Source organism: Ovis aries, chromosome 21 (assembly GCF_016772045.2).
Source record: "Ovis aries strain OAR_USU_Benz2616 breed Rambouillet chromosome 21, ARS-UI_Ramb_v3.0, whole genome shotgun sequence".
NCBI lineage: Eukaryota > Metazoa > Chordata > Mammalia > Artiodactyla > Bovidae > Ovis > Ovis aries.
In genome coordinates, this window is record NC_056074.1 from 8523922 (window position 1) to 8537400 (window position 13479).

The 13479-nt window shown below is 49.5% G+C and overlaps 1 protein-coding gene across 5 annotated transcripts in view; it reads left to right on the top strand.

The window, feature by feature from the left end:
- ME3 (malic enzyme 3) overlaps positions 1-13479 on the top strand; it is a 224343-nt gene that overhangs the window by 104249 nt on the left and 106615 nt on the right. For all 5 annotated transcript variants that reach the window (XM_042238349.2, XM_027959838.2, XM_027959839.2 and 2 more), the window contains 2 exons: positions 3025-3158; positions 6289-6438. In XM_042238349.2, coding sequence (XP_042094283.1) covers positions 3025-3158; positions 6289-6438 — 284 coding nt within the window. The remainder of the gene's footprint in view (positions 1-3024; positions 3159-6288; positions 6439-13479) is intronic.

Below are 13479 nucleotides of genomic sequence, written 5' to 3' on the forward strand. Positions count from 1 at the left end.
GGGCTTCCCTGTTAGCTCAGACAGTAAAGCATCCGCCTGCAATGCAGGAGACCCAGGTTCGATACCTGAGTCAAGAGAATCCCCTGGAGGAGGGCAGGGCAAGCCATTCCAGTATCCTTGCCTGGAAAATCCCTTGGATAGAAGAGGCTGGTGGGCTGCAGTCCATGGGGTCACAAAGAGTCGGCCATGACTGAGTGACTAACTATACACACAATGACTAATGATAGGCTTTCCAGGTGGGTCAGTGGTAAAGAATCCACTTGCCAATGCAGGAAACGTGGGTTCCTTCCCCGGGTGGGGAAGAACCCCTAGAGAAGGAAATGGCAACCCACTGTACTATTTTTGCCTGGGAAATCCCATGGACAGAGGAGCCTGGCAGGCTGCAGTCTGTGGGGTTGCAAAAGAGTCGGACAAGATTTAGCAACTAAACAGCCACGATTAATGATGCTGTGTATTTTTTCTTGTGCTATTGGCCATTTGTATATCTTCCTTGGAGAAATTTCTAAGTCATTTGCCCATTTTTTACTTGGGTTGCTTTTCTTTTTGTGGTGTGTTGTAGAAATTATAGATTCTGAATATTAAGCCCTTATTAGACCTGTGATTTCCAAATATTTTCTCTCATTTTGTAGGCTGTCTTTTCCCTTCCTTGGCAGGTTTCCTTTATGCACAAAAGCTTTTAGATGGAGTCAGTTAATCTAATTTTGTCTTTGTTGCCATTGCTTTGGTGCATATCTAAGAATCCATAGTCAAACCCAAGGTCACTAAGATTTACCCCTGTGTTTTCTGTAAGAGCTTTATGATTTTAGTTCTTATGTTTAGGCTGTTGATCCACTTGAATTAATTTTTGTTTTGGTGTGGAGTAGGAATCCCCTTGAATTCTTCTGCACGTGGCGATCCAGTTGTCCCAGCATCCATTCTTGAAGACACTATTCTCTCTCCACCAAATGGAATTGGCATCATTGTCAAAAACCAGTGTTCGTAGATGTATGGATTTATTTCTGATTTCTTGATTCTTTTCTATTGATCTGTATGTACTTATGCCAGTACCACACTGTTTTGATTACTGTAGTTTTATATTAAGTTTTGAAGTATTCTTTTTAAAAATGGTTTTGGTTGCTCGGGATGCCTTGCTGTTCCGTATGAATCTGAAAATTGACTTTCCTATTTCTGCAAAAGAGGCCATTCAAATTTTGATAGGGACTGCATTAGAACTGCAGATCTAAGAACTATTAAAACTAAACAATAAGAAAAAAAAGAGTAAAAAAAAAGGCAAGAATTTTTGAACAATACCTCTCTAAGGAGATGTACAGGTGAAAAATGAGCATATGAAAAAAAAATGTTCAACATCCTATGTTAATAAGGAGTTACAAATTCAAGCAATAATAACATAGCACTGCATATGGTGGGCTACATCCTATGGGGTCTCAAAGAGTAGGACACAACTGAGCGACTAACAGACACACACATATCCATTACAAAGACTAGAATTTCTAGAACTGACAATACCAATTGCTGGACAGGAGGTGGAACAACAGAAACTCATTCATTGCTGGTGGGAGTGCAAAGTTTTACAGCCACTTTAGAAAACAGTGTGGCAGTTTCTTAAAAAGCTAAATACAGTCTTACCATGCACACGCAGTCGCTTCAGTTGTGTCTGACTCTTTGCGACCCCATGGACTGTAGCTCACCAGGCTCCTCTGTCCGTGGGATTCTCTAGGCAAGAATACTGGAGTGGGTTGTCATGCCTTCCTCCAGGGGATCTTCCCGACCCAGAGATTGAACTCCTGTCTCTTTTGTCTCCTGCATTGGCAGGTGGGTTCTTTACCACTAGAGCCGCCTGGGAAGCTCCTCAAGGGATACAGGGCCAGCTAAAAGTTTTCGATGGCTGGAACAGTTTGAGTGAAAAAAATAAGACAGTATTGGATTATAACCCAGAGCATAAAACAAATAGCCATGAGTTCACTCTAATATAAATAAATGGCTGAATAAATAAATAAGTGAGGGAGAAGAGACGAATCTCCTATGGAGAGGAAGTCCAAGAAAGGCATAACTTCACAGTGGAGGGACTTGGTAAGCACTCCTTCAGCCGCGTGGTCTTGGTCAACAGCAGCAATGATAAGTTGTGTTGCTCATATGTGCCGTGATCTGAAGCGATAAGAATGGCGCTCCGTGGTCTTCCTCCTCAAAACCCATTAGCCCACTTCTGCCATGAGAGAAGCAAGACACAAATTCCAGTGGAGGGAGAGTGTGCAAAATACCCGAGCAATCCTCCTCAAGACACTCCAAGGTCATCAAAACCAAGGAGGGTCTGAGAAACTGTCAGAGCCAAGGGGAGCCTTAGGAGACCTGATGACTGCATGGAATGTGGGATCCTGGATGAGATCCTAAAAGAACATGAAAAAAGAAACAGGTGGAAAAAAAAAACAAACTAGGAAATCTGAATAAACCAGGGACTTTATTTAATGATAATGTGTCATTGTTGATTCATTAATTCTAACAAATATACCAAGGGGATGGAAGATATTACTAATAGGGCAAATTGGATGAGGAGATATGAGGGAACTCAGTACTATCTTGTCAATTTTTCTATAAATCTAAAACTGTTCTGGGGACTTCCCTGTAGAGCCAGTGGCAAAGACTCTATGCTCCCAGAGCAGGTTCAATCCCTGGTCAAGGAACCGAATCCCACACATTGCAACTAAGATCCAGTGCAGCCAAATGAACAACAAAAAATAAATAAATATTAAAAAAGAAAACTTCTAAAAATAAAATACATTTTTAAAAAGAAGTATAAACCGAAAAACCCTGGCAATATACTTATTTTCCATGTTTTTCTAAGAGGAAGCTAGACTCCAGGAGAGCCAAAATGACTGACGCAGGATGGCCTGGCTACTTAAAAGGCAGCGGTGGGCTCTGCGCCCGGGACCTCGCTGCTGAGTCTCAGTGCCTGGGGCCGATCTGGGGATGGACCCGGTTTCCTGCACACCCACTTACGTGCGTGCGTTTCTTTCCTGTTCTCCCCAGGGCATGGCCTTTACACTTGAAGAGAGGCTGCAGCTTGGGATCCATGGCCTCATCCCCCCCTGCTTCCTGAGCCAGGATGTCCAGCTCCTCCGGGTCATGAGATACTACGAGCGGCAGCAGAGTGACCTGGACAAGTGAGTGCCGGGCGTCTGTTCTCTCACCCAGCGCCGGGCTCAGCTGTCTCCCGCGATCCTCAGACGGTTATCTGGACACTCTCCAGCTAGGAAAGGCCGAGAGCCCCGAGAGAGCCCAGACCCAGCCTTGCCTTCTACAGGGTGATGGTCTCCCTGAGGGACAGGGCTTGTTGTGATCGAGCCATGGTCCGTGTGTCCTGGGAGGACTGAGAAGGTTGCCTGAACTCCAACCAGGGGGATCCGGTTGGGCCTTCCAGAAGTGAGGAAATCAGAGTCAGCCCAGGAAGCACCAGTAGTACCAGTGGACGTCAGCATTCAGCAGTGGGGTTCTAGGAAGGGTTTCACTCAGTGGGAAGGAGGGGAGCAAAAATGTAGGCGTATACGCAAAGAGTCAGACACAGCTGAGCAGGCGCACACGTAGAGAACTGTGGACACAGCAGGGGAAGGGGACAGTGCCACAAATTGAGAGAGTAGTGCTGAAACATCCATTACCATATATAAAATAGATAGCCAGTGGAAGAGCTCAACCTACCGCCCGCTGACAACCTAGAGGCGTGGGCTGGGGCTGGGGGTGGGAGAGAGGTTTGAGGGGGAGGAGACATGTGTGTGCTTCCGGCTGATTCATGCCATACGGCAGAAACCAACACAATAGTGTAAAGCAATTACCCTCCAAGTAAAAAAAAAATTTAATCTATAGTAAAAAATACAGGGACAGATGGGTTAAGGAAGTGGTGTGTGGCCCAGGTTCCTGGAATAAAAGGAACGTGGTGGAGCAGAGGGGAAATGGACAGGGTCACCTTGGGCAGACCTGGGATGCCATCCATTGGAAGTTTAGGGAGAGCCCCGCCTCCCCTCTGGTTTCTCCTGGTGGGCATTTCAACAGGAAGAGTCAGTGGTATGCACAGGGTCAGCTTTACCCATCTTACTAAAGAAGGTAGTGACCTGGCAGGTCTCGTGGCTGTGAATTTTGGCACAGCCAGGATTTGAACACTGTTAACTCCAGAGTCTGTGCTTTGAACCTCTCTGCTACACCATAGCTAAGAGGTATTGAAGCTTAGTGGCTACAAAACTAGCCTGAGTTCAGATCCTCATTCTATCACTTAAGAGCCAAAGTTCCTTAGTCCAAAACGCAATTCGCCTTCCTAAAGATATTAAACCTTAAAAACTGAAGTCCAGAATCCTCCCCTTTCCAGTTCTTTCCAGGGAGACGGGCCTCACCCACGTGCCTGGGAAGACCTGGGGGCGATGGATGTGCCTGATCCTGTGAGCTCGAGGGGGCTTGCTTCTGAGGACCTCTCTGACCCATTCATTACAGGAGCCCCTCATTCCAGCAGGTGCTTAGGGAGAAAGGCTAAGGAGGCTCCCCAGCTTATGGGTAAAGACAGTGGTGTGCTGGTAAGTGTTTAAGGACCGGTTCTGGGGCCATCGGGTGAGGATCTAAAGCATTTGCCAATTTCATGATGTAGATACTCCCGCCAAGGTCAATTGCAGCTTATCAACTTGACATCACTGAATACGGAATTGAGAAGAGATGTGTACTAGTGGCTGCTTAGTAAGGGAATCGTTACACTCGTAATGAGCTAAGATCCTGACTATTTTAAGCATAAATCCCCCTTTCCTGAAAGTGCCTTCTAGAGCATAGTAATGGACCAGTGCCTTTGGTGAGGAAGAGGCTGAAGCCCCAAGAAGTCACAAGACTTCCTCAAGGTCACATAGCTCATGAACAGCAGAGCTGACATTCACACCCAGGAACCTGACGCCTCGCCCGGGGATCATTCCCCTGCCAGATCATTTCTGTCACCCCACTCCATGCCAGGGCCTCATGTGCCCTCATTATCTCTCCAAAACTTAAAGGTTGTGAAATCAGCTGCCGCTTACACCTCACTGGGCTACCCCAGTGGCTCAGCTGTAAAGAAACCACCCCCAGTGCAGGAGCTGCAGGAGATGCCAGTTCAGTCCCTGGGTCAGGATGAGCCCCTGGAGGAGGGCATGGCACCCCACTCCAGTATTCTTGTCTGGAGAATCCCATGGACAGAGGAGCCTGGCGGGTGACAGTCCATGCGGTCGCAAAGACTCAGACACGACTGAGCAACTAACACTTTCAATTTCACACCTTGCTGGGAATTTCAGTCCCTAAGGTTTTTTCTCCCAGACCGTTCTGTGTGAAGTGTGAATGAAAGACCCTTTTCCTGGCTTACTGATTTCAGGCTTCAGGAAGTAGGCATGTGTGCAACAAGCTTCCTGAGATCACTTGGTGCTCAAACACTTGTGAACTCTGCTTGTGACAGGAACCAGGCCTGTGTGACAGGAAGGACCAGTTCATATATCAGTGGTCTGCCTAGCATTTTTCCCAACCTTCCCCCAGCCCCAGAATGCTGTTATTCTGCTGTCATTCATTACTGTCCACATAACTATAACCTAGCTAGCCATCTTGCATCATGGCTGAGAGCACAGATTCTGGAGTTATATTGCATAGGTTCAGATCTCTTGGTGAATTATTTCATTTCTCTGTGGCTTAATTGTCTCTAAAAATGGCCAGATAGCAATTATACCCAATAAAAAAAAAATTAAATGACCAGAATTATATTACCCACCTTACAAGTCATTGGGGCCTTCCCTGGTGGCTTAGACATTAAAGAATCCCCGTGCAATGTAGGAAACATGGGTTTGATCCCTGGGTCCGGAAGATCCCCTGGAGAAGGTAATGGCAACCCACTCCAGAATTCTTGCCTGGAGAATTCCATAAACAGAAGAGCCTAGCAGGCTACAGTCCATGGGGTCGCAAAGAGTTGGACATGACTGAGCGACTAAGCACACGGGAGGCATGTTCCCCGTGTCAGACTAGTTATGAAACTGTTGAGAACGCCTACGTCGTGTGTAATAAGAAGGGCCATTGTTGTTATTGTTAGTCACTTGGTCCTGTCCGACTCTTGGTGACCCCATGGATGCCATAATGCAGGTCATGTTCTCCACGTTTCCGAGATGATGAGACTCCTGCTCAGTGGAGATGGTGATTTGCCCGTGAAGGTGCCGTTGCAAGGAGCTGAGTGGGAGCCCTGGGTTTCTACGCTGGGGGCCGTCCTTGCTGCCATGTGGGGTGTTCAGCTTGGTTCTTGCCTCTTCTCCCAAGGTACATCATCCTCATGACGCTCCAGGACCGGAACGAGAAGCTCTTCTACCGCGTGCTGACCTCAGACGTGGAGAAGTTCCTGCCCATCGTGTACACGCCCACTGTGGGGCTAGCCTGCCAGCACTACGGCCTGACCTTCCGCAGACCCCGGTGAGCGGCCTGGGGCCAGGGCTCGGGGAGGGGCCGTCTCCTGGCCGGGGAGTCAGTCTTCCCTCTGGCCTTGCTTGCTGGGACCCTGGAGGGGCTTCCTGGGAGGAAGCAACCCAGCTCAATGTTTGTTTTGAGCTTTTGCTCTGGGAAATGAGCCCATGCGCAGAGAGGTGAGCTGAGACAGTGTCTAGCAAGGGACCTCTGAGCCTGTCCACCTCCAAATAGGAAACACCCAACATGTTGTTCAGAGTTGGCCCAGGAGGTATTTCAGCTTGTTTTTCTCTCCTGTATCTACCCACCACCTCCTTCCCTCGCCCCCTCCAAACCCCACTTTCCCAGTCATCTCCAAAGTGCAGACAGCTCTCCTGCTAATTCGGGTCAATGAATAATGGAGTGCTGGATACCAGCAACTGAATTCTTTTGCTGATTCAAAGAAGCAGCATTCCTTTATTTGGGCTCGACCCAGATTCCACTCAAAATGTCGCTTTATTCGGCAAAAATCTGGCACGGAATTTTCTTTAGGAGCCAAAGAATTTGGGGACAGTTTTCTAAAGAGATCACCTGTTTGTTTTTTTCATGGTGAGTTCAGCATATATATTTTTAAAAAATGAAAAAGGAAAAATGGAAGGATTTTCACAAAGTGCTCAGTGCAAGGTAATTGTCAACACATAGTTCTAGCACTGATGATTAAAGAGCTCCTGAGTTTATTATGTGTCATGGGACATTGTTTCAGCCTGTGTTAGAATACTGTGCACAGATGTGTAATTTACATTTATATAGAACTTATAAATCTGTGTTATAAATCATGCACTGTATCCGGAACATGTCATCAGGGGTCTAGAACATCTTTCATTAATTTGGATAAGCAGTATTCCAGTTCTGAAGCCAGCATTTGGAATGAGCACTGCAGGCCCGGGGAGTTCCCGGTGTTACCCTGGGTAGAGGGCAGCGTGTCCCACTTCCTCTGGGTGGGCATGTCCACTTGCTGCAGCATATTTGACCTCATCACGCAGAGCAGCTGTGTTTCTGCCATCCTGGGGGCAGGGGACAGTGCACCCAGACTCCATAGCTGATCTGGTCTTCAGCCTGCCTCTTTCAACGGGAAAAAGAGTCACCCCTGAAACCAATACTGACCGAGGCCTTGGGAGCTGATGGCACATTCCTGAAGGATGCGGGACCCTGTTTAATAGCTCCCAGGTCCTTGCAGAGCCTGCCTCCTCACACAGCTCGTGTGCTATGCTCTGTGTGCTCACTCGTGTCTGACTCTTGGTGACCCCGTGGTCGGTAACCCACCAGGCTCCTCTGTCATGGGATGTCCCAGGCAAGAATATTGGAGTGGGTGCCCACTGCCTCCTCCAGGGGATCCTCCTGACCCAGGGATCGAACTTGCATCTCTTACACCTCCTGCATTAGCTCGCAGATTCTTTACCACTGCTCCAGTGCCACTGCCCTCCTCTGCGGCCATCAGCAGCTGCCCGGGGCTTAACAAAGCAAGGGCCAGCATTTTGAAAAACTAAGCCTGGCACAGCCCAGCTTGTCCTCAGAAATTCCGTGCTCTGGCTACCCTGCTCTAGTCTCCTTCCCCAAGCATGTCTGGCATTCTCTGTAAGCCTTTGCCCATGCCGTACCCTCTGCCTCAGATTCCTGCCTTCTCTCCTTTCCTCGTTCTCTACCCAGCAAAACTCAGATTATCCCCATCTTCCAAGAGTCAGCTTCTGTGATCTGATCAGTGAAACCCTCCCTGATCTGCCCCAGCCTGAACCCTTCTCAGCTTCCAACCCCGCCCCCCACACCCCAGTCCATTAGACATATTTCTATTCCATAGTTTTATTTTTGGTGCTTTATATTTTTAATTATTTGTGTACCAGCCCCCTCTGTTGTATAGTAACTAAGTCATGACCGACTCTTTTGAAACCCCGTGGAGGGCGCCTCTGTCCATGGGATTCTCTGGGTAAGAATACTGGAGTGGGTTGCCATGTCCTTCTCCAGAGGATCTTCCCAACTCAGGGGTCAAACCGCATCTCCTGCTTTGGCAGGTGGGTTCTTTACCACTGAGTCGTCTGAGAAACCACCAACCTCCTGTACTGAGACACAAGTTTCTAGAGGGAGCTGGAAATGCATCAGATCCATTGGCCAGTAATTGACACTCTGATGGGACAGTGTCGCCTACTGAGTGAGAAAAAGAGCTAGGTCTTCACAGTGAGCTCTGTGATTTCGTCTCCCTGACCCGCAGGCAAGTTTCTTAACCTCTCTCAGCCTTAATGTCCACATTTATCAACCAAAGGCAATAAGGCTGCCTACCTGAAACAATCGTTGTGAAGGTGAGATGTGGTAACGTGGCCGGGTTCCTGGCATCCGTGCTAAGTCTCCTTCAGCAACTACCGTAGGAGGAAGGCAGGACTGATACGTGCAGAGTTATGTTGCACATCTGTATTTTTCAATGTTTGCGAAGAAAATTGCGTCATCAAACATACAATGAACTAACGTGTAGTTACAGACAAGGTCTGGCTCTTCCAGATTCAGTGTCTCCTGAAAAGGCCCTTTAACCTGTAAGCGTTGCAGCTGAGATTATCAGAAGCACACGGCCAGCCCACTCCCCCTCCCACTCCCAGGCTGTCTGGGAGCCCATCTCCACAGGCCCTAATGGACTAGACTGTGAATTCAGCTGTTGGCTTCAGATAAACTAGCATCAGACTAGTGATGCTTTTGAGCTGTGCTTCTAGAGAAGACTCTTGAGAGTCCCTTGGACTCAAGGAGATCCAGCCAGTCCATCCTAAAGGAAATCAACCCTGAACATTCATTGGGAGGACTGATGCTGAAGCTGAAGCTCCAATAGTTTGGGCACCTGGTCTGAAGAGCCAGCTCATTGGAAAAGACCCTGATGCTGGGAAAGACTGAAGGCAGGAGGAGAAGGGGGCAACAGAGGATGAGATGGTTGGATGGCATCACCAACTCAATGGACATGAGTTTGAGCAAGCTCCAGGAGGTGGTGAAGGACAGAAGAGCCTGGCGTGCAGCAGTCCTTGGGGTTGCAAAGAGTCAGACTCGACTTAGCAACTGAGCAAACAAGCCAGTTGGTGATGGTAGTAGAGAAGGCAATGGCAACCCACTCCAGTATTCTTGCCTGGAGAATTCCAGGGACAGGGGAGCCTGGCGGGCTACAGCCCATGGGTTGCAAAGAGTCGGACACGACTGAGCAACTAACACACACACACACACACACGCAGTGATGGTAGAGTTTTCCTCCAGGGTCCACTCCAGAATCCAGAAACTTGAATTAATGAGCATTTCTGGAGCTGCTGGGCATCATGTTATACGCTGTGAAGCTACCTCCAAAGAACAAAATGCAATCCTTGACCTAAAGCTATAAGTTGAATATGATAAAAGTTACACAGCAACAAGAGATTTAATAGGGACAAAGGCTTACAGGAGTGAAAGGGAGAGGGAAATTTGTTTTTCTTGAGGGCAGCAGGAATGCTTCACCGGAGGGATGACATTTGAGCTGGTCCTTGAAGGCTGAATAGGAATTCCGTGTGTGGAGAGCGAGGGAAGGGCATTCCAGGAAAGGGCTTGGTTTTATCAGCTCTGTAGACAGCAGGGCAGTCAGCTCACTCAGGTATCTCCCCATCTCCTCTGCCTGGCACGGAGGGCCAAGGGAGGGGCCTGGGCCTTTACATCCATTGGCTGATAATGGATCTTCCCCATGTGCTGGAAGGTTCATTTGGAAACGGTGTCGTTCATTTCACAAATGAGCAAACTGAGGTAGCGGAGGAAGGGAACTTGTCTGAGATCACAATTGGCAGGCAATTTGTAAAGTGAGAGTTCTGACTGTGGGAACTGGGGCGAGCCACACCAAGGAGATGACATTTGAGCTGGGCCTGAAAGAAGAGTGCAAAGAGCTGAGATAGGATGTCTTTGTCTACAGTGACCCAAGCACGCCCACCTCCCCCCTGGAAAGAATGTAAGGCCTCTGAGACCTCACAGTGGGTGAAACAGGGGACTAGAGGGGTGGGGTAGGAGAATTGATCAGTGGTTCTACCTAAAACGCAGCCTCCTCCTCACCATGCAAGGCGGTTGGCTTCACAGGGAGCTGTTTCACACTCAGGTCCAGGCCTCGCTGGTGGTTCTCCAATGCATTCGTGATGGAGAGGATCATAACAGCAGAGTGGGGGTTCATGTGAGTGAACCCCTCAGGGAGTTCATTTGAGCCCAGGAGCCTCAGTTGGGTATAGAGAGGGTGCTGCCAAAGGTACATGTAGCAGGGGAGACAGATGGGTGTCGGTCCAGGCAGGAGACGGGCAGCTGAACTAGAACCAGGAGAAAAGCATCACCGTAATACCTGCTGGCTAAAGGCCAGGCACCATCCTAAGATCTGTACATAGATTGTTGTTCAGTCGCTAAGTTGTGTCCCACTCTGTGACCCCATGGACTGCAGCACGCCAGGCTTCCCTGTCCTTCACCATCTCCCAGAGTCTGCTCAAACTCATGTCCATTGAGCCAATCATCTATCTAACCATCTCATCCTCTGCTGCCCCCTTCTTTTGCTTTCAATGTTTCCCAGCATCAGGGTCTCACTGGAGTGAGTAGGCTGCTCACATCAGGTGGCCAAAGTATTGGAGCTTCGGCTTCAGCATCAGTCCTTCCAATGAATATTCAGGGTTGATTTCCTTTAGGATTGACTGGTTTGATCTTCTTGCAGTCTATAGATAAACTTATCTAATTATCACAGCTCCCCTAAGAAATAGACACTGTTATCAGCCTATTTGTAGATAGGGAAACTGAGACACAGAGAAAACTTGCCCAGAGTCACACAGCTCATAACCAGCAAAGCCAAGACTCGTTACCCACACAGTCTGAACCAGAGTGTGGACAGGTAAGCAGCATCTCACGATGCTTGCTGTAGTTGGGGGCTGTGCACATTAGGTGGGTATTCGGGATGGGGTGCCACTCCTGGAACATGATTGTCTGGGGGTCTCAGGTGGGGGTTGCTGTATTCGTTTCCAGAGCCTCTCCTGGGAGGGCACGATCCCCTCATCCAGGGCTGAGGCAGACACAGGCAGAGTGAGCCAGCACCTTGGGTTTGTCAGTGACTAACTGGCCCTTGCCATCTACCCATCTGCCTCTACAAGGACTGAGTCGTGTGCTGCCGCAGCTGCTGACCTTCAATACACCCTGAAAGGAGTTCAGGGTGGGAAGCAGAAATGAGGCACTCTGTGCTCGGGGCGGGGCGGGGGGGGGGGCGGGGCGGGGAAACACAGGACAGGTCTTCAGGTCGTCTTAAGATATTTTTCAGGATCGGACTTTATGAGCCCAATTCTTCCATCTCTCCACATCTAGAAAAGCACTGAAATCCATGGCAATGACTGTTCCTTGTGACTAGCTAAGGCTTCATGAGACGAGTAGAAATCTGGAAACTATGTGCTTGATCACATGTATTCCCCCTCTTCACCAAACGTCACATGCCGACCTTCCCCTCCTGCCTCTTTGGAGCGGTTTCTCAGGGCCATCTGAGGTGCTGTCTCCTGGGCTGCAGTCCTCATTTTGCCCCAAATAAAATTAAACTCGCAACTCTCACGTTGTGCATTTTTTAAAGTCAATAGATTCATCCCGCACGCTCTGGGTACAGATTTCCCACAAATGCTTTGCAGAACCTTTCCTCAGATGATTACCCAGTCAAGCTACCTGACTTGTGACCTTCTGAGCAGCTGCTCCAGGCGTCCATTTGGCCTCTTTCCAGGTGGTGACTGCATCCCTGTCTCGCTCCTAAGGGAGAGTCTGGGCTCCGCCCCAGCCCTGAGCGTCCTCTGAGCCTGGCTGGGAAGGGCTTCACAGATTAGCATCCGACAGGAGGCCAGCCCAAGGGCAGAAGGGAGACAGCCAGCAGCTCATCAGTTCTGAAATGATAACCGTTCCTGTCAGTCCTCTGTGAAAAGACATCCCCTCCGCGCCCCCACCACCACCCCCAAAACTAATTTGATCCAGCTGAGGCTAAAATGGGCTGCCCTGGGGTCCAGCGGTAAAGAATCTGCCTGCCAACGCAGGAGTTATAAGAGACATGGGTTCGATCCCTGGGTCAGGAAGATCCCCTGGAGAAGGGAATGGCAACCCCCTCCAGTATTCTTGCCTGGAGAATCCCATGGACAGAGGAGCCTGGTGGTCTGCAGTCCATAGAGTCACAAAGAGTTGGGCACAACTGAAAACGACTGAGCCTGCATGAGGCTGAAATTGTCGCTCTGACATCCCTGGGGCTCTGCATCACCTCAGAACCCCTAGGGAGATGCCCGAGTATCTCAAGGACACCTGAGTACCCCGGGCAGGTGAGACACAGCAGAAGGGTCTGGGCTCTGTGGAGCCTCCTCTGCCCCTTCCTGCTTCTCCCCTGTACACGCTGTGTGTGCTTCCGTGGGCCGTGGGTCCTGGCCAGCTTGGCCTGAAGGTCTTCAGTGTGTGACTCAGAAGAAGTAAAAGCCAAGTGGAGGGGTGGCGCAAGGAATACAGCTGAACCCCACAGCCGGCCTGGGCCTCACGCTCCTAGTCCTCCTTGAACTCCAAGTGATGTGCACGCGTGCACACACACACACACACACACACACACACACCTGTAGACCTAGCGCTTCCCAGCCTCCCTGTGGGATCTCACTTGTATGGGTGGTGAGGGCTGGGTTGCAGGTAGTATAAGGAGCATAGCCTTTGAAGCCAGGCAGACTTGACCTTGAATCCCAGTTCCAAAAAATGACTTTCAACAAGTAACTGAACACCCCGTCAGCCTCCTCGTGTGAAATGGGAGAAACGCCCGTCCACATGGCCGCTTGTGAGGACTGGATGCAATGCCACGTGAGGAGTGTCCTTACATGTGCTCGGCTCTGATCCACGTGGCCCCCCAGCCCCTCCCCACCCCAGCCGATCCTTTGATGCAGTCACCCCGCCCCAGAGTCTCAACTGTTGACTTCTGAGACTGTCTCAGGCCTCCAAAGTGCCACCCACGCTGACCTTCTGAAGTCAAAGTTGCTCAGTGGTGTCTGACCCTTTGCAGCCTAATGG